Raw genomic sequence first — 20,024 nt, forward strand, 5'->3', positions numbered from 1 at the left:
TCACAGTGTTCCTTATTATACACAAGTTACCTCCTATCACCCCCCAAAGATGAATCTTTCATCACATTTTCCTACCAGCATTCCATGCAATTTATTTTTAACCCCTTTGAGAGCAGAGGAGATTTAGTCATCATAAAATCTATTTTCAACTTATTATCCAGGAGTCAAATAAATAAAGAATTAACTTATGAAATCCAATCAAACAATGTCATGTAATGGGTCTACACATCAGAAGACACATCAGATGAAAGAAGCAGAATGAGAGCTGATTCACTTGGCTTAACCAAATTGGATAGCTCAGAATACAACAGGAAAAGGAAATGTTGCCTTTTCTATTTATAGAAATATTTACCAGATAAGCACAACTATCTAATTTACTAAAAAACAACTGATTCTCTATTAGTAATGTGCAAACCACAAGATTATTCACATGGTCATATTGGTTCTCAGCAGGGTATAAAAAGCAAAAGAGAGAACAAGGAGAGATCAAACTCAGAACACTCACTCTCCTGGAAACCCACCGAGAACCTCCACCCTCTGACACCATGGTCAACTCCTGTTGTGGCTCTGTGTGCTCTGACCAGGGCTGTGGCCTGGAGAACTGCTGCCGCCCCAGCTGCTGTGAGACCACCTGCTGCAGGACCACCTGCTGCCGCCCCAGCTGCTGTGTGTCCAGCTGCTGCAGGCCCCAGTGCTGCCAGTCTGTGTGCTGCCAGCCCACCTGCTGCCGCCCCAGCTGCTGTCAGACCACCTGCTGCAGGACCACTTGCTGCCGCCCCAGCTGCTGTGTGTCCAGCTGCTGCAGACCCCAGTGCGGTCAGTCTGTGTGCTGCCAGCCCACCTGCTGCTGCCCCAGCTGCTGCATCTCCAGCAGCTGCCGCCCCTCTTGCTGTGAATCCAGCTGCTGCCGCCCCTGCTGCTGCCTGCGTCCAGTCTGTGGCCGAGTCTCCTGCCACACCACTTGCTATCGCCCAACCTGTGTCATCTCCACCTGCCCCCGCCCCTTGTGCTGTGCCTCCTCTTGCTGCTAAATCTCTGCTGTGAACACACCACTTCCTTATTACGTCCTTTCCTACAGATGAAGGCTCTCATTGCAAACATGCGGACTGTTCAAGAGAATTGATCTGGGTCCCATAAGCAAACCTCATCCTTAGAAATTCTGTATTTGCATTCTACCTTTTGTCCAAACTCCCTTCCTTCCAAAGGAATTCATTGACAATCTCCTAATAAATTGACAAATTGTCCTCCAACATCCCCCCGCCTCTTTGACTTCAGGACATTTATTCATCATGCCTAAGGAATTTGAAGATTGCCTCTATCATTTGTAGGGCCACAGATCTTAAAGCCTCCAACCTTGAAGTCCAGTGAAGTCTCTCTCTTAAAGTCTTTTGCAAACATTTTTGTACCTTATTATTTCCATGTACCAAAATAAACCTCTATTCTATTGGCACTGAAAATTGAATATGATTCTTATTCTCTTTTTAAAAAGGGTTTTATATTTGGGTCCTGGGTGATTACATTTAACTACACCTGTAGGGCTCACAGCACAGATTAGTCAACCTTCTAACAGAGGTCAACTGACATCGATCACTGCCTAGTTTTTTTCTAGAAAAGTCTTTTCAGGCTTAGGCAAATCAATTAGTCATTTTGTAGTCTTTAGACAAAAAGAGTGAAGCTGAAGTCATGAAATATCCATGAATATAACAACAGGGGAAACGTTTTGAAAGATTGATCACAACTCATTATCTTTTAAAAAATAATTTCAACTTTTATTTTAGAATCAAAGAGTACATATTCGTATTTGTTACATGTTGTGTGATGCTGAGGTTTGGGCTACAAATGATTCTGTCACCAGGTACTGAGCAGTGGGTCATTTTTAGCCCTTCCTCTCTCCCTCTCTCCCCCTTTTTGGAGTTCCCAATTGTTCTCATCTTTGTGTCCATGTGTATCCAATGTTTAGCTCCCATTTGTAAGTGACAACATGCAATATTTGGTTTTCTGTTCCTGGAATAATTTGCTTAAGATAATGTCCTCCAGCCACATCCATGTTGCTGCAAAGGACAAAATTTCATTCTTTTCTATGGCTGTGTAGTATTCCATGGTGTGAAAATGTCACATGTTCTTTATCCAATGCACTGTTGATGGGCACCTAGACTGATTCCATGTCTTTACTATTGTGCACAGAGCTGTGATCTTTTAAAACACTGTATTTCAATTTCTTTTTTTTTCCAGTAAAAGCAGCTAATAGGTGGTTTAGCAAAGTCCATGTATTTTCTACTGAGTCATGTGTAATGAATCCTCAACACAAACACAGTGGATCTGCTTCATTCTGACTGGCAGAGTTTCAATGGGGAGTTCATGCTGCCATGTAGAGAGGGCCACCTTCATGGCCAGGCAGGTGATGGAAATGAAGGAAGCAGGCCTAGTGAAAACTCACAGGTATGCTGGAGACTGATTTTTTTTCTTTTCGTCCAAAGTCATGCCCTCTTTTTAGGATGAAACTATAAAGACCCACATTTCTCTCCAACCAGGGATGACTCTAATGGGTCATCTCATCTCCAGAACTCCCTATAGGTTCATCTGAGACTTCCATGGAGATTGCCCTGCAGTTTGATTTATCCCAGTGTCAAACTTGATCTTCCTTTCACTTTCCTTTCCTTTCCCTTCCCTTCCCTTCCCTTCCCCTCCCTTCCCTTCCCTTCCTTTCCCTTCCCTTCCCTTCTCTTTCCCTCCCCTTCCCCTTCCCTTTCCCTTTCCCCTCCCCTCCCTTTCCCCTCCCCTGCCCTCCCCAGTGTTAATCCCAAGAGCATGCTTCAATAAACCTCCTGTATGTTGCTCTCCATCTCAGTGTCTGCTTCCTGGGGAACCCAGCCTGTCCCCCAAAACAATTTGAAATTCGTGATAGCTAATTTGAGAGCTCAAATGACTGACTGAAATCTACTTTTAATATTTTAGTTCCTGAAAGAAATAAGAATGTAAACATAATAGCAGAAAATATATTTAACAGAATATGTAGAAAAATTATGAATTTTATATAAATCACATTTATTATTTTCTAAGGATGTTTAGATCATTTATACACAAATATATGCTCTTTAAACATTTAGACAATACAAAAGAATGTGACAATGTGAACAAAAGTAAGTTTCCCATCATGGTTTTTGCCAATCCCATTCAATACCTAATGTTGCAAATTGAGATACATCCTCATTAAATGCATGCATAAAACATGTATGTATTTATTTGAAAACTTGGCTTTCGTTGCACATCTCTTGTTCTGACATTTATTCAAACATTATTTTATGTCCTTCAGGAAATGTTAACATTTTCCTTCACATAGCCTTGGCAGATTTATTTACATATTTTTCTATTTACTCTTGAGAACTGTGAGTACATGCTTCTTTTTTTTAAATTATACTTTAAGTTCTAGGGTACATGTGCACAACGTGCAAGTTTGTTACATATGTATACATGTGCCATGTTGGTGTGCTGCACCCATTAACTCATCATTTACATTAGGTATTTCTCCTAATGCTATCCCTCCTCCCTCCCCCCACCCCACGACAGGCCCCAGTGTGTGATTTTTCTTCATTAAATTTTAGAGAGAATTATCGCTAGTGTATAAAAAGTCTATAGATTAGTATAAGTTCATATTTTATCGGATCTCACGATTCACACTAATACCCAGCTGACTCTACAGGATTTTACAGGTGTGCAATCATGGTGGCCAAGTACCTCCAGCCTCAGGCTTGTCCCTGGGGTTCGTCCCCAGCTGCCCACAGTGGGGGCCTTACCATTAACACAAACACTGCTGGGATTTTCTACCTTTCCTGTCTTACTTTCACCGTTTCCTCACTTGTGCTTCCTGGGATCATCCCCCAAATAAATTATGTGCACTCAGGTCTTTTTCTCAAGGTTTGCATTGGGTGGAATTTAAGCTAAGACAACAGATTATCAGCAAACATTTTTGGCTGACTGATACCAAACTGGAAATAATAGTTATTTCAATCAACAAGAGTAAAACGAGGAAGTCAGGAGGTGAAGGAGAACCAGTGCTACCATCTGGCGTTTACTTCCTTCCTGTCTTTTTACTGTGTGAATATAGGCATGCATGTTCAACACTGTATTCTTGGTTATCTATAAACAAGTCTCATTCTATAAATTGAATCTTAACTTCCGCAGTTTCCACGTATGTTATTTATCAGGTGACATGTTACCTATCACACAAATGAGTTTAGTCTTCCTGAAATGAAATTATGATTTCTTTGTTTGGAATGTTTTCCTCTCTTTTATCCAGAAGTCAAAAGATATATACATTTTTTAAAGGACCTTACATGCCTCTATGTCATCAAAAAGCCTTCCTTCACTCAACAAACATTTACCACCAGTGTTCTCTGTGCTGAGTATCATGGTAACAAGAATAAATGCCATAGCGCATGGCTTCAGGGTATTTGCATTGCACGTGGTGGAATGACAGAAGTAAATGACTATGATACAGGAGAATGTATAAATTATGAGCACAAGGCAGGAAATCATGATACGTGAATGGGGTAGCTTATCAGGAAAGATATTATTGAGGAGGAAATATTTTAACTGGGTCTTGACACATGAGTAGGAGTTTGCAGAGTGGACAAAAAAAGATGAAACATTCCAAGAAGATGAAGCAGTTTCAGCAAGCTTAGCAAATTGTATTCTTTACGGCTTTCTTGGCTACACTAAGACGTATTAGGCTTACTTTCTCTTTAACCTTGGACAAGTTGTTTGTTTGTTTGTTTTAACTTTTTAATGCCTCTTTTGAGTATTCCCCTAAAAGACTAATAAGAATATAAACTAGTTCATAAGGTTGTATTAAAGTGTGAAAATGAAACAAATGTAAGATATTTGGTACAATGCCTGCTAGTCAATACTTCACAAGTAATATACATACCGTGAGGGTGTATGGAACTTATCCACATACTATACATTTTTTATTTTAGTTGTTTAATGAAAATAATTGTAATTCTTTTCATTTCTGCCAAACTGTTTCCTATCCATGTGTCTTATGCAAGTACCTGCAAGAAAAAGATGAGGGTTTATCTGTTCTACACCCAGAGTACCTAATAGAACATCTTGGATGCATGTTATTGAAGGCTTAATAATTCTAAATATTCTTTATATATAACAAATGCTTTTGTAAATGAAAAATCCATCATGCAATTTTGATGATCAAAGATTAATCAGGCTGGGTGCAGTGGCTCATGCCTGCAATCCCAACACTTTGGGAAGCCAAGGCAGGTGGATCACGGGGTCAAGAGATCGAGACCGTCTTGGCCAACATGGTGAAACCCTGTCTCTACTAAAAATACAAAAGTAAGCTGGGTGTGGTGGCGCAAACCTCCCTACTCGGGAGGCTGAGGCAGAAGAATCGCTTGAACCCAGGAGGTGGAGGTTGCAGTGAGCAGAGATCATGCCACTGTACTCCAGCCTGGCGACAGATTGAGAATCTGTCAAAAAAAAAAAAAAGATAAATCAAAACTTCCTACTCATAATGCATATACTGTAAGACATACAGCAAAATGTGTTTTTACCCTTTAAAGGCAGTGAGTCATGGGTAAGTACTTTCGCTGGAGGCTGTGGAATAAGATCTGACAGAGTTTAGAACTTGTTGGGATCTGACTATCTGCCCGACCATCCAAGATGCAAACACGGGATCAGAGTCATCCTCATTACAGATGGGACATCCTTCCCCAAATGGGTCCTTCCTTCTAATTCCTTCCCAACATTTCACCTGACCAGGACATTCTTTGACAACAAAAGATACATTCACATTATAAAATTCATCCCCCATGATTTGCAGACAGCAATCTGCAGGTAGGAGGGAGAGTCACATTTAAAAACAAAATGTCAGAGAGTCCTGTGACCAGTGCTTTGTAAAAGACACTGCATAGACCAGGGACAAAGGTGACCCCCCACTAATGAAGAAATATGACAAGCATTTCCAATGGAAACACAGGAGCACAGCAGGAAAAGGAAATGAGTTATTTTCTCTGTTTTGGAGTATTTAACTGGAAACACAATTATGTAATTACATGATTAATTTTTCCAGTAGGTAAATAATAACAAGGAAATAATGACATTGTGACAATGGGCCTTCAGGAGGGTATAAAGGGACTACAGGCCCAGGAGACTTCCAAACACAAGAACTTCACTCTCCTAGAAACCCAACTAGATCCTTCACCCTCTGACACCATGGTCAACTCCTGTTGTGGCTCCGTGTGCTCTCACCAAGGCTGTGGCCAAGACCTCTGCCAGGAGACCTGCTGCCACCCCAGCTGCTGTGAGACCACCTGCTGCAGGACCACCTGCTGCCGCCCCAGCTGCTGTGTGCCCAGCTGCTTCAAGCCCCAGTGCTGCCAGTCTGTGTGCTGCCAGCCCACCTGCTGCCGCCCCAGATGCTGCATCTCCAGCTGCTGTCGCCCCAGCTGCTGTGTGTCCAGCTGCTGCAAGCCCCAGTGCTGCCAGTCTGTGTGCTGCCAGCCCACCTGCTGCCGCCCTAGCTGCTGCATCTCCAGCTGCTGTCGCCCCAGCTGCTGTGTGTCCAGCTGCTGCAGGCCCCAGTGCTGCCAGTCTGTGTGCTGCCAGCCCACCTGCTGCCACCCCAGCTGCAGCATCTCCAGCTGCTGCCACCCCTCTTGCTGTGAATCCAGCTGCTGCCGCCCCTGCTGCTGCCTGCGTCCAGTCTGTGGCCGAGTCTCCTGCCACACCACTTGCTATCGCCCAACCTGTGTCATCTCCACCTGCCCCCGCCCCATGTGCTGCGCCTCCTCTTGCTGCTGAGCCCACTGCCCTGGCTCATCTCTCCCTTCACTGCAGGCCCACAGTTGTAGACCATTCTTCTGTGCTGAATATTAGGACACATGGAGTGGGATTGATGTCATTCAGCAGGTTGGATTTCATGTTTCCAATGAGCCCATCACCATCCCGCTGACTGTGAGAACATTCTGGTTCATTTTAAACTCCCTCCCTTGCTTTCTTTCTCTTCCAGTCATGGCACCAAATATGAAATAATTTGTAATCCACTAGCTAAGAAATTATTCCAATCCTCTAAATTCCTCATTTTTTAAATTGTTTTGAGCCTACAGAATATCCTTCCCAGTGAGGTACACATTATCGCCCTTTCAAACATATTATTTGTCTGTCAGCCTTTCAGTCATTCTTTTCTCTTGGAAAGGTGGGAGGCTGCCCCTCCCATGCTCTCCTGCTTTCTCCCTGTTCTCTCTTTGTCTCTGTTTGTTCAAGTTTGCCAGAATTTTTCTATTTTATTAGTTCTTTATCTTTATTGTGTTCACAAAATATATTGTATTAAACTTTTCATTTAGAAATCTTTAATTGTTTTTTGCATTTTTTTGGGATAATTTTCACTGAGTTTACTGATTCATGGGGGTGAGGTGGGAATGCAGTAGAAGGGGATTCTCAAAGCATGATTCCAAAGTAAGACTTCAGGGATGAACTCATAGTGCCAAACTGCTCCAATGTCATGCATAAACTAAAATAAAATAGAAGCTTTTGATTGTTTCAATTTGATATATGGAATGCTTTGGGATAGGTAAAGCCCCAGTATTGTTGTTTGCAAGTTCATCCATGATTTTAGAACTTACGATATCATGGTAATACTCCTCACTCTTCTGTGTCAAATTTAAATGGCACATCTCATCCTACTGCATTCCATCTTGATTCAAATCAGTTAAGGCAGACTCCGAAAGTTATATAAGGGAATTTTGTTATTTTGTTGTTGGTGGACCAGTTCAGGTTCTTGAATTTGCTGTGCAAAAGAATTTGAGAGCAAATCCAAAGTAAGAGTAAGCGAAGAAATTTGTTGCAAAGCAAAAGTACTCTTTGAGAGGCAGAGTGGGCTGCTCAGTGGGAGAGACAGCAGCTAGTGCTGTAAGAGGAATTCCTTTTATGGGAGCTATACATACATAATCATAAAATACTGGTGAGGTCAAGTATGCAAAGGCAGACCTGCGGTTGGCACACGTGCTCAGGATCCACATGGTGTAACACCCATCGCATGTATCATTAGCATATGAAATCTCCGCCTAGGGGTGTTTTTCTTGTTGTGGCTGTTTTTACTATTAAAATGAGGAAAAGTTTACTATAAGCTGAACCTTGAGCCTAGCTGTGCATGCAGGACCCCAGAGAAGTCCCTGCCCACCCTCCCACACACCCCACCCCTGGAAGGAATTTGTAGTTAGGAGTTTCTTGGGCTTTTGGTGCAAATTGGCTAGAGATTGGGGAAGCTACATCAGGAATAAAGGGCCTTTGCTCTCTTTCCCAGGTTGTACTAGGTATCAGGAACTTGTAACCCTCTGGTGGGTCTGCTTCTATTCTGTAGGACCCCTTATCTTGTGAAAGAGTTAGGCACTGACGCACAAAGGTTCAACTGAAAAGAGCTTGCTGTGAAAGGCTCCTGCTGGGCTTCACACAGGGGACAAGTCAGTATGGCCTTGTGAACCCCCAAAATCGGAGACAGGTCTCAGTTAATTTAGAAAGTTTATTTTGCCAAGGTTGGGGATGTACACCTGTGACACAGCCTCAGGAGGTTCTGAAGACATGTGCCCAAAGTGGTCAGAGCACAGCTTGGTTTTATACATTTTAGGGAGACATGAGACATCAATCAACATATGTAAGATGAACAGTGGTTCCGTCCAGAAAAGGCGGGACAACTCTAAGCGGGGAGGGGCTTCCAGGTCATAGGTAGATAAGAGACAAATGGTTGCTTTCTTTAGAGTTTCTGATTAGCCTTTCCAAAGGAGGCAATCAGATATGCATTTAATTCAGTGAGCAGAGGGGTGACTGTGAATAGAATGGGAGGCAGGTTTGCCCTAAGCAGTTCCCAGCTTGACTTTCCCCTTTACCTTAGTGATTTCAGGGCCCCAAGGTTTATTTTCCTTTCAAATTTCCCCCCTTTTCTTAAAAACCTTTTGGGAACGACTTTTTGAAGAAAGTCCATCTTTGGTCTCAAGTTTCATCTGATATCTCATGGCTAGGATTGTTTATTCCTAGACAGATAATTCCTGAGTTATTAGGAAAGTTCATTTTTAGCAGGTTGTGAAGTTTCATGTCCTATGAAGAGAAAATAGGGGGAGGAAGGGAGAAAAACAAAAATAAACAAAAGAACAATCCTGGAAAATCAATATGGGCCACATTACTCTGAAGTCCATACATCAGTAGGCAGGTATGAAAGTGGCTTATGTATGTAAACAGGTTGCTGGTATTTTCTTTTGAAGTTTAAATTCTCTAGCTCCAGTTCGCAGGGCTTTACAAAAGCACAGATGAGTTTTCAGTGACTCCAAATTAAGAAAAATGGGGGAAAGAAGAAGAAAAAAACTGAAAACAATCTTTTGAAGACCTGTAGCCAAGAAAAATTAGAATTCAGTCGAAACTGTAGAAAATAATAGAAATGGAAAAACATTAGGCAAGACTAGAATCTAACAACAGGTGTATTATCATTTTTTGAAACATAATTCTTCTCTCTCCCATTTCCCATTTTTACTAAATACAAATCATGGCAGGGCTGATTTTCTTTATTATACTTGACCTGATTATTTGTATACAGCACAGCCATAGTAATACTTTTTTTTGCATAAGCTTTTAAATTGCCTTTGATGGAACTGAAGCAGGATGTTTCCCTGACCCCTTTGTGGGACTTGTGATGGGTGCCTCGTTTATTCAGCCTACCACTCTCAACTCCTTGCAGGAGCAAGCATGGAAGCAAATGAGGCAGGAACTGGAGTGCACGTGTGCTGGAATTGGCACTGCAGCACGGTGGGATCAAACTTCACTCACTGGGACCTGCTGCAGTCCCCTGCTTGTGGGAGGAAGCATGCAGGTGAATCAGTGCAGGAGCCAAAGTGAGTGCTTTTGGCCACCGGCAGGAGCAAACTCTGTGTGGGCCCCACAGCAGCATCTAGGTGGGGGTGCCTGCGACCCCCATAGCCCCAGAGGGCATGTTACAGTGTTCTTTTAACTCCGCCTTCCATGGATGGCTTAAGTGTCAACAGCTCAGTGAGGCCTCTGCCTTTTTGTGTGAGGCAGCTACCCTCCACCAGCAAGGGCAGAGGGCCAGTGTGACAGTCTTTTGTATCTGCTCTCCTGGCTCCCAAGCTCTTGTCTTGTGTCCAGGAAAAGTGAGGTCACATGAACCAATCAAAGGATGGTAAATGTGGGGGATTTTGTTGCTGATGAAAGTGGCTCTTAGCAGAAAGGGGAGCTGAAAAAGGATGGGGTGGGTAGGTAATCTTCCTCAAAGTTAGGCTGTATCCAGCCGGATTCTTCTCCAAGGTTACACCATCAAGCTGTCCCTCTGCAGTCAAGCTGCTTCTCTCTGATGTCCAGCTGTAGTCCCCAACATCCAGCTGCTTCTTGCCTCTGCCAGCTGAGTCTGAGATCTTCACAGGCACAGGATGGGACAGGATGGGGCCATGAGTGGTTTAGAAAAAGGCAACTTTCAACCAGGAAAACAGGGATATAAGTTCTCACTTCAGGCCGTGGTTTAAGGCTTTTCAGCTTGAAGGTGGGGTTTTGTCAGAGACCTACCCTTTTCTGCCTAGAATTTCTCAGCCCCCTGTCCCTATCAGAACTTTGTTCCATAGAAGGAATTTCGGATAAGACTTTTGGAAAGCTTAGCCTAGCCATGGATTTGTACCATTAAATACCTATGAGTTGCATGAATTCCTCTCCTCTTGAGGTTCCAAGATAAACTTGGGGCTCCTGGAACTGTTAGAAAGTGACATGCTTTACTTACCACAGGTCAGGAACCCTGTACAGGGACCGTGTAGATAAGGTATGAGGCCAGTTCTCCCAAGGGGCTTTTATTGGCTCCATAAGTCAAGTTTGATTCCTTAAAGGAGAGCACACCATTCCAGTCAAAGCCTTGGTAAAATGACCAATTTCTCCAATTGTGTCTTGTTACACATGAAAACAGATTCTTATTGCACTTATGCAAATAACTGTATTGCCATAAGTTAAGAATACTCACAGATAGTTTCCAATTCTGGGGAAAATCAGGTAGAGAGAAACAAATATGCTCCAAATATTTTTCACAGGCGTATACTAACTTGTTAAAAGCTGACAACAGCTCAAATAAAAGTTACCTTGACTGAAAAAAAGAGAACAAGGAGCAGCAACATTTTAAGCAAAAAGTCGAAAAGATTACGTTGCTCTTCTATTAGTTCAGTTCATGCAGTTAATTCCTGTTCTGCTTGCTATTCATGAACATTTCAGGTCTCCATGAGTTCTGAAAGCTTTTCCTCCGTTCTGATGTCACAATCTCCAAAGTTATTAGAAACTTGCCTTCAAGAATGCGTGTTAGAGTTTTACAGCTGATTATAAAACCATCTTCTAAAAAGGACTAAAACAAAACAATTGTCCATGGGTGACAGAAAGTTTTAGGTCAGCCATAGTCGAAGACACAATTGACAAGAAAATTTGTTACCACTGTGGCACACGATAATTTTATATAACAGTTATAATTATTAGTGATATTGTACACCATATCATATCAGAATTATAGGAGTTTCCCATAATTTTGGTGCACATACGAATAACATTTTTATACAAATACAGCCCAAAGAAAACCAAGCACCATTTTATATTTGACAATGCTTCCTGTATAATTTTTATACCAAATAAGTCATTTATTTCATTTTTGGACTTTAGGGAAACTAATATCTTAAAGGATTAATTAGGTCAGAAAAATACACAACTTGTAATTTGATTCTGGAAACTTTGCCAAATATCAAAAGTTTAAAATACTTGATATGACAGGTCATCATAAAATAAGTCAATTTTTCAAACATTAAGCCCAAATAAAACAGCATAAAGCCAATTAAATTTGTTTTTTGAAATTTTATAAACAATCTTTAAAATTTTAATCTTGACCATAAGATACAGCTTCCACAAGCCTTTTTTAACCTTTATAACCTTTATTAAGGGGTTGGTTAACACTTCAAGAAAACCTTTTTAATCTGACGCAGGGGCCCGTATGCTGGTATTGCATCAGTGTGCCTTTGACATCAATTATTAACTTGTAGAGAAACTGAACTTATTTTGTCTCTCAAAATCAGCCCTTACAATCTCACATGCCTACCTCTTCTGTGGTAGTTCCTGAGCCTTGAGGAGTTGAATAGCTTTTACTTCTGGCCTTATGTCTCAGGAATGCAGTATATTTTGATTGGCATCTTCTACCAGGCCTGAAGATGAGGTTTTAATTGCTGTCAGTGCTTAAGATTTAGCAGACCTTGGTGTCCTTTTTAGACCCAGGAGTCAAAGGCCTGTAACTCAATGTCACAGGTACTTTCAAAGCACCTACAGAAATATACATGGATGTAATAACCTTAATTTTGAAAAATTATCTCAGATACTTTTTCCTGAGCAAATCAAAAATTAATAATAACAGCATAGCATTGTTTCAATAAGCCATAAAATCTGTTAGGTCAATTACCCAAAGGCAAAAGAAAAGACATTCTACACTGCACAGAATATTACTTTGGAAGAAAACATTTTCTTTAGACTTTTAGAAAACATTGTTAGCATCAGACCATAACAAATAGAATTTAAGGAAAATAACTTATATGAGCTGCAAACGAGTTGAAGGGGAGAGAAAACAGCGAGTAAATAGTTGAACTTTGGGTTAAAAAAATTAAAATCTCTTATAATTTATTAAGAGTAAATCAATCCCTTAAGAAAATTTCATCGCTCTAACTATTTTGTTTATCAGTGCTTTTTTTTTTTACATGAAGCCCAATCTTCAGGAAGACTATTATAATTTCCCTTTAATTATAGACAACTTGACCATATAAAAGTTTGTTGGGTTTTTTTTAATCCTCTTATTATGACTTTTACAGACTGTTCATGATATGCTTGGACTTTCTGGTTTGTTTTGAACATCCATCTTTCTTAAACAATCATTTTATTTTAGGTCTAAATTTACCATACAAGATCCTTTCTCATATGAAATTATTTCTCTTTAAGCTTCCTTACCAAAAAGAACCCTCTTTATCCTCTTTATTTTTATACCTTTCTTTACATCTCTCTGATTTCCTGGTTCCTTTTAACTTGTCTTATACATAATCTTTAAATAAGCATTGAATTAGATGACAATTGTTCACCTTTTTAAAAAGGAATTGTTTACCTAGATTATTTATGAAAACTGCAATAGTCATCATTTAAAGTTATGGAACTGCCATTGCAAAATTATAACTGAGACAGTGAAAAAGATCTGACCTAATTGACTCCATCTTGCTTCTAACCTCCAAACTGTTCTTGTTCAATCCTGGGCACAGGCTGAACAGACGTTGAGAGGAACATAGTTTATAGTTTACCTTTGAAACAAAGATTATAACAGTTCATTCTCAAACTAAATCTTACTGCCTGTGGACTAGACCACCAAAACCACAAAATTAGAAGTTACAGTAATCTTACTAAATTCAAGATGTGACTATTTTTATTAAACCAATATCAATGTCTTGTTTATTAAAGATTATACAAGCAAAGATCATTCTATTACAGTTTTGTAACTCCATGGCAAATTTTGACACCTTATGATATTTGACAGGGATAAGCATGAAATTGCTTGATTAATAAATGCAAAAAAAAATGCATGCTGGCAATTTTTAAGACATGTCTAATATTACTTTACCAATAATTTTAAAGCTAGCTTATTTATTAAAGATTTTACTTGTTACATAAACTTCAGAAAGCATTCAACTAGTCTTTTCTTTTTTCCTGAGAAAGTATTAGATTCAAGTGCTTTTTATCTTAAGCCAATTAATTAGAACTCTTTTATATATTTTCAGTAGCAAGACATTGTGTACACATCACATAAATATATAGACATAGTAGGCATGCTGATAGAAGTACATCGTATAGATACTTAAGGAGCTTTTTTCCCCTATCTAAGGCTTTCAAATTCTTAATAACCTGTTTTACTCCCCTAGGGAGTTGTCAGCTAAATAGCCTTAAGTTTGCATGTTAAAGGAAACAACTCAGGCAAAAATCAAATAGCAAAATTATATCATAAGGTACAGAGAGAAAAAGTCTGGTGGTGCTAGAGGGAAATCAAAATGGATTTAATTGCCAATTAAACATAAAATTATAAAAATTATAAAGGCCTTTTAAATAGATACACACACACACACACACACACACACACACACAGAAATCCTATAGCTTTTACTTCAGAACTTTAGCCATGAGATAAATACAAATTCACCAGGTTGCAAACAAAAAGCCTGTTGTATCCAAACAGTGGTTTTGATCTTAATAGAAAAATAACAGCAGATTTAAAGCAGGCAGAAAAGAAAATAGAGAAAAAAGAGAACTTAGGAACTCTGTAGTTTGTAGGTCGACCTTAAGGTTCTTCTTTTCTTTCTTTCTTTCTTTCTTTCTTTCTTTCTTTCTTTCTTTCTTTCTTTTTTGCTTGCTTGCTTGCTTGCTTGCTTTCCTTCTTTTCTTTCTCTTCTAAAAAAAATGGAATACACATGCAGAAGAACGTGCAGGTTTGTTACAGAGGTATATGTGTGCCTTGGTGGTTTGCTGCACCTATTGACCCATTCTCTAAATTCCCTCCTCTCATTCCCCACCCCCCAACAGCCCCTGATATGTGTTGCTGTCCTCTCTGTGTCCATGTGTTCTCAAAGTTCAACTCCCATATATGAGTGCGAACATGTTGTATTTGGTATTCTGTTTCTGTGTTAGTTTGCTGAGGATGATGGTTTCCAGCTTCATCCATGTCCCTACAAAGGACATGATCTCACTCCGTTTTATGGCTGCATCGTATTCCATGGTGTATATGTACCACATTTTCTTTATCAAGTCTATAATTGATGGGCGTTTGGGTTAGTTCCATGTCTTTGCTCTTGTAAATAGTGCTGCAATAAACATACATGTGCCTGTGTCTTTATAGTAGAATGATTTGTATTCCTTTGGGTATATAACAAGTAATGGGATTACTGGATCAAATGGTATTTCTGATTCTAGATCTTTGAGGAATCACCATACTGTCTTCCACAATGGTTGAACTAATTTACATGGGCCCTTTCTTTCTTAATGTAAATATGCACAAAGACCATATTACTTCCATTTTACTTAAACTCTGGCAAGTACAGGTGCCATAAAACCTATGGAGTGCTTGAAAGGGGATCATTCTCTTTGCTTTCTCCTCATTCTTAGATTATTTGTTTCCCAGTTTTCTTCTTAAAAAGAGGAACTGAGCTGAGGCCTAGAGGTTTTCTGTGGTGGATCAATATGTGCTGCTTGTGGGCAAACTCCACAGTGGGTCACCACTGAAAACAACAGTTCAGTTCATCCTGCAAATGCACACAGACAAGCTGAATTGAGCTTAATTTGGGGAGAAAAAGCAACAGAGAAGACCCTTTAGAATGCATTTGTGAACTAGAATTAGGACCCTTAAACAACTTCCTAGAAGGAAAACAAAACAACAGCCAAGACCACTTTTTGTAAACCGTGCTCAGCCACCCCTTAACTTTTAGCTCTCATCTACCACTATACACAACAAGGTCAAAGCCAAAGAGGTCAGGTCATGTAATACAGGAAAATAGAGGTTTAGAGTTAAGAAGAATCTACCCATGACTCTTGAAACTCCACAAAGAAAACAAAACATCCCAAAAGGGGTGAGTGGCAACCTTTGTTCTGAATTCTTTAAGGGGGTTCAAGTCATTAGAAGCCTTCTCTAGACTTTTTGGTACTGCAAATGGCAAAGGGGGAGGAGGTATATGGTGCAAGAAAAGTAAACGAAAGAACATTCGTTTTTTAAGACAGGAAGCAAACACAGAAACCAAGTGCATGGGTTTTTGGTTCTTTTTGTTTGTTTTCTTCTTTTGCAGCTGCAAGGAATTTTAGCCAAATTAGAGAGGTTTTATTACCCATAATTTTGAATTCTCACTTGGATTTGACGAAGTCAGGTAGAGTTGGTCAAGTCTGATGGGAGAAAGACCAAAACAAACAACAAAATCTCCAACCATAGGATTACCAAGCACTCTAATGATAAGGAGAAATTAAGACCAGCTAGCTGGTTGTTAAACTTTAGCCCAGACAAAGCCCCAGTTCAGCTACTTACCTAGGGATGAGTCTCAGGCTGAAGGCTGCTTTCTACCACCCTAGAAGCAGGAAAAAAACTCAAACTGGTCTTCCCTGCTGGGAGTGAGCTCAAACTCTACATGCCTTTCATCACCATGGAAGCAGGAAATCTTGCCTTCCTTGTAAAGGAAGTAAAAGTAAATCTTGCCTTCCTTATAAGGAAGGCAAATAAGCAAGTAAAACTCCAAAAACAAAAATAGATGGGGCAGTTGTACAACAAAATGAACTTTAGTTCTTCACCAAATTTTGGGAGATCATAGATTCTTTGGGGAGGGTGCTCCCAGACCTCAGCAAATTGTCCTATTTGGTTTGAGCCATAAAGTTAGTTCATGCTATTACCAGGCACCAACAGGATATTCATCAAAGGTCAAGGGCATCTCCACTCAGAATCCTTTCACAGTTACCAAAATGTTAACCCAGAAAATCTGAGACAGGTCTCAGTTAATTGAGAAAGTTGATTTTGCCAAGGTTGAGGATGCTCCGGTGACACAGCCTCAGGAAGTCCTGATGACATGTGTGTAAGGTGGTCAGATAACACTTTTGTTTTATACATTTTAGGGAGACATGAGATATCAATCAACATATGTAAGATGAACACGGATTTGGTCCAGAAAAGGCAAGACAACTCGAAGCAAAGGCGGGACAACTCGAAGCTGGGAGGGGGCTTCCGGATCATAGGTATATAAGGGACAAATGGTTGCTTTCTTTTGAGTTTCTGATTAGCCTTTCCCAAGGAGGCAATCAGATATGCATTTATCTCAGTGAGCAGAGGGGTGACTTTGCATAGAATGAGAGGCAAGTTTGTCCTAAGCAGTTCCGAGTTTGCCTTTTCCCTTTAGCTTAGTGATTTGGGGGCCCCAATATTTATTTTACTTTCACAGCCTCCTAACCTTATTTATCCTGCCTCATGTTTAAGAAGGCATCATAACTCTATGACTGAGATCTGGGCAACATTTTTCTTAAGGCATCTGAAAAAATATGAAGCTTATTTTTCATATTTGAACATACCTGAACAAATCATCTTAAACTTGATTGGCTCAATAGCTTAAGGCCATTTCAGAGCTGATAATAGTCAAATAAAAGTAAAAACATCAAGAGCAGGTGCTCCTACTAGAATGCCAAGTTATAGTCACTTACCATATTCTTTCAGATTCAAATGAAGGCACCTCTCTTGGAAATTCTAATTAGGATATGCACCCCAGCTGCGACCTACTCAAGACTGAACTAATTCCAATAAAATAATACTTAAAAACAAAAGTGAGCCTTGAAAGTTTCATCCTTTCTTGGTTTATATATATTAAAATGTTAAGTGTGGAGTTGTTTACATTATAATGTAAACCCATAGAGACCACAGTCAGCAATATACCATGCTATCCAGATGAAATACAGCTCAATATGCTTTTTTCTCTCAGCCGAACTCACTGGGAAATAAAGCCCACTTTTTGATTATAAATTCCAAAATGTTGTTATTGAGTGAAATGAATTCAGTACATGAAATTCTTTATAGAAGATTTCCCTTCTTTCATTGGTGTCTAATTTTCAGAAATTTGGTTTTATCTTTTTTGTCAAAATAGGGACGATAGTATTATGAGATATAATGTGTTGAAGATAAAATGTGTTTCAAGAGCTAAGGTATGAATTAAATCTGTCTTAATTTAGGATATTAAGACACACACACACACACACATATACACACAGCATTTCTATTCCAATACCGTAAATTATCTATATTCGATACAGCATGTATCTTCAAAGTGATTTCAACACGAGTTGCTTTTCCTGTGTCTTTGTGTGAAATATAATTGTCAGGGAATCAGTAAAATAATTATGAAAGCAATAGAGAATGATACCAATGAATTCTTATGTACAGAAAAGTTTATTAGAAAGCAGAGATATAACAAAGCATAAGAAATTCACGCTAGGAGAAACACAGACTATAACTGGGCGGCTGGATCTGAGGGTGCAACCTCAGTGACAAAACTGGTCCTGCAGATAATGTCTACCTCACTGAGAAGAAGATCTGTACCTCAAAGTGATAAAGAAAATGAGGAAATTAGAGGATTGGAATAATTTCTAGCTAGTGGATTACAAATTAATTCACATTTGGTGCCACCACCAGAAGAAAAAGAAAGCAAGGGAGGGAATTTAAAATGAATCACAATGTTCTCAAAGAGTCAGTGAAATGGTGATGGGCTCATTGGAAACATGAGGTCCATCCTATTGAATGACATCAACCCCACTTCATGTATCCTAATGGTCAGCACAGTAGAAGGGTCTACATCTGTGGGCCAGTGGTGAAGGGGGACGTGAGCCAGGGCAGTGGGCTCAGCAGCAAGAGGAGGCACAGCACAAGGGGCGGGGACAGGTGGAGATGACACAGGTTGGGCGATAGCAAGTGGTGTGGCAGGAGACTCGGCCACAGACTGGACGCAGGCAGCAGCAGGGGCGGCAGCAGCTGGGGCGGCAGCAGGTGGGCTGGCAGCACACAGACTGGCAGCACTGGGGCTTGCAGCAGCTGGACACACAGCAGCTGGGGCGGCAGCAGCTGGAGATGCAGCACCTAGGGTGGCAGCAGGTCGTCTCACAGCAGCTGGGGCGACAGCAGGTGGGTTGGCAGCACACAGACTGGCAGCACTGGGGCCTGCAGCAGCTGGATACACAACAGCTGGGGCGGTAGCAGGTGGTCCTGCAACAGGTGGTCTGACAGCAGCTGGGGCGGGAGCAAGTGGGTTGGCAGCACACAGACTGGCAGCACTGGGGCCTGCAGCAGCTGGACACACAGCAGCTGGGGCGGCAGCAGGTGGTCCTGCAGCAGGTGGTCTCACAGCAGCTGGGGCGGCAGCAGGTCTCCTGACAGAGGTCTTGGCCGCAGCCCTGGTCAGAGCACACGGAGCCACAACAGGAGCTGACCATGGTGTCAGAACGGGGAGGATCTGGGTGGGTTTCCAAGAGAGTGAAGTTCTTGGGTTTGGAAGTCTTCTGGGTCCATAGCCACCTTTATACCCTGCTGAAGGCCCACTGACACCACGTCATTATTTCCTTATTATTTACCTCGTGGAAAACTTAATCATGTAATTACATAATTGTGTGTTTCTACTTAAATACTCCAAAAGAGAGAAAATAACCCATTTCCTTTTCCTGCTGTGCTCCTGTGTTTCTATTGGAAACACTTGTCATATTTCTTCCTTAGTGGGGGTCACCTTTGTCCCTGGTCTCTGCAGTGTCTTTTACAAAGCATTGGTCACATGACTCTGACACTTTATTTCTAAATGTGATTATCCCTCCTACCTGTAGATTGCTCTCTGCAAATCATGGGGGACAATTTTTATAATGTGAATGTGTCTTTTGTTGTCAAATAATGTCCTGGTCAGATGAAATGTTGGAAAGGAATTAGAAGGAAGGACTCATTCGTGAGAAGGATGTCCCATCTATAATGAAGACGACTGATTCCGTGTATGCTTCTTGAATGGTTGGGGAGATGGTCAGATCTCAAGGAAGTTATAAACTCTGTGTCAGATCTTATTCCCCCACTCCAAGTGAAAGTACTTAGCCATGACTCATTGCCTTTAATGAGTAAAAACACATTTTTCTGTATGTCTTACAGTATAGGCATTTGGAGTAGGAAGTTTTGATTTATCTTTCATCATCAAAATTGCATGATGGATTTTCATTGACAAAAGCATTTGTTATATGTCAACAATATTTAGAATTATTAAGCCTTCAATAATACGCATCCAAGACATTCTATTGGGTACTCTGGGTATAGAACAGATAAACCCTCCTGTTTTTCCTGCAGGTACTTGTATAAGACACATGCATAAGAAACAGAATTTGGCAAAAATGAAAAGAATTACAAGTATGTTCATTAAACAGCTAAAATAAAA

At 40.6% G+C, this 20,024-nt stretch overlaps 2 protein-coding genes across 6 annotated transcripts; one reads left to right on the forward strand and one right to left on the reverse strand.

Annotated features, from left to right (window-relative positions):
• Positions 1-545: 545 nt before the first annotated feature.
• Positions 546-6,816, forward strand: LOC117976697 (keratin-associated protein 4-11). Of its 4 annotated transcripts, XM_055101141.2 has the most exons (3): positions 5,185-6,431; positions 6,522-6,676; positions 6,731-6,816. In XM_055101141.2, exons 1-3 carry the CDS (start codon positions 6,124-6,126, stop codon positions 6,814-6,816), a joined length of 549 nt encoding a protein of 182 aa, XP_054957116.2. In that variant the 5' UTR covers positions 5,185-6,123. The 4 variants fall into 4 exon arrangements, with proteins under 4 accessions (XP_054957113.2, XP_054957114.1, XP_054957116.2 ...); XM_055101138.2 differs by adding an exon at positions 546-925 and having other exon boundaries at positions 6,336-6,816; XM_055101139.1 differs by lacking the exons at positions 5,185-6,431; positions 6,522-6,676; positions 6,731-6,816 and adding exons at positions 546-1,021; positions 2,601-2,820.
• Positions 6,817-18,465: 11,649 nt separating this feature from the next.
• LOC112437599 (keratin-associated protein 4-7) lies at positions 18,466-19,053 on the reverse strand. 2 transcript variants are annotated; one of them, XM_034943356.3, is made up of 2 exons: positions 18,902-19,053; positions 18,466-18,781 (listed from the first exon to the last, which is right to left on the reverse strand). In XM_034943356.3, exons 1-2 carry the CDS (start codon positions 19,051-19,053, stop codon positions 18,466-18,468), a joined length of 468 nt encoding a protein of 155 aa, XP_034799247.3. The 2 variants fall into 2 exon arrangements, with proteins under 2 accessions (XP_034799247.3, XP_034799246.3); XM_034943355.3 differs by having other exon boundaries at positions 18,466-19,053.
• Positions 19,054-20,024: the final 971 nt, after the last annotated feature.

Source organism: Pan paniscus, chromosome 19, assembly GCF_029289425.2.
Source record: "Pan paniscus chromosome 19, NHGRI_mPanPan1-v2.0_pri, whole genome shotgun sequence".
NCBI lineage: Eukaryota > Metazoa > Chordata > Mammalia > Primates > Hominidae > Pan > Pan paniscus.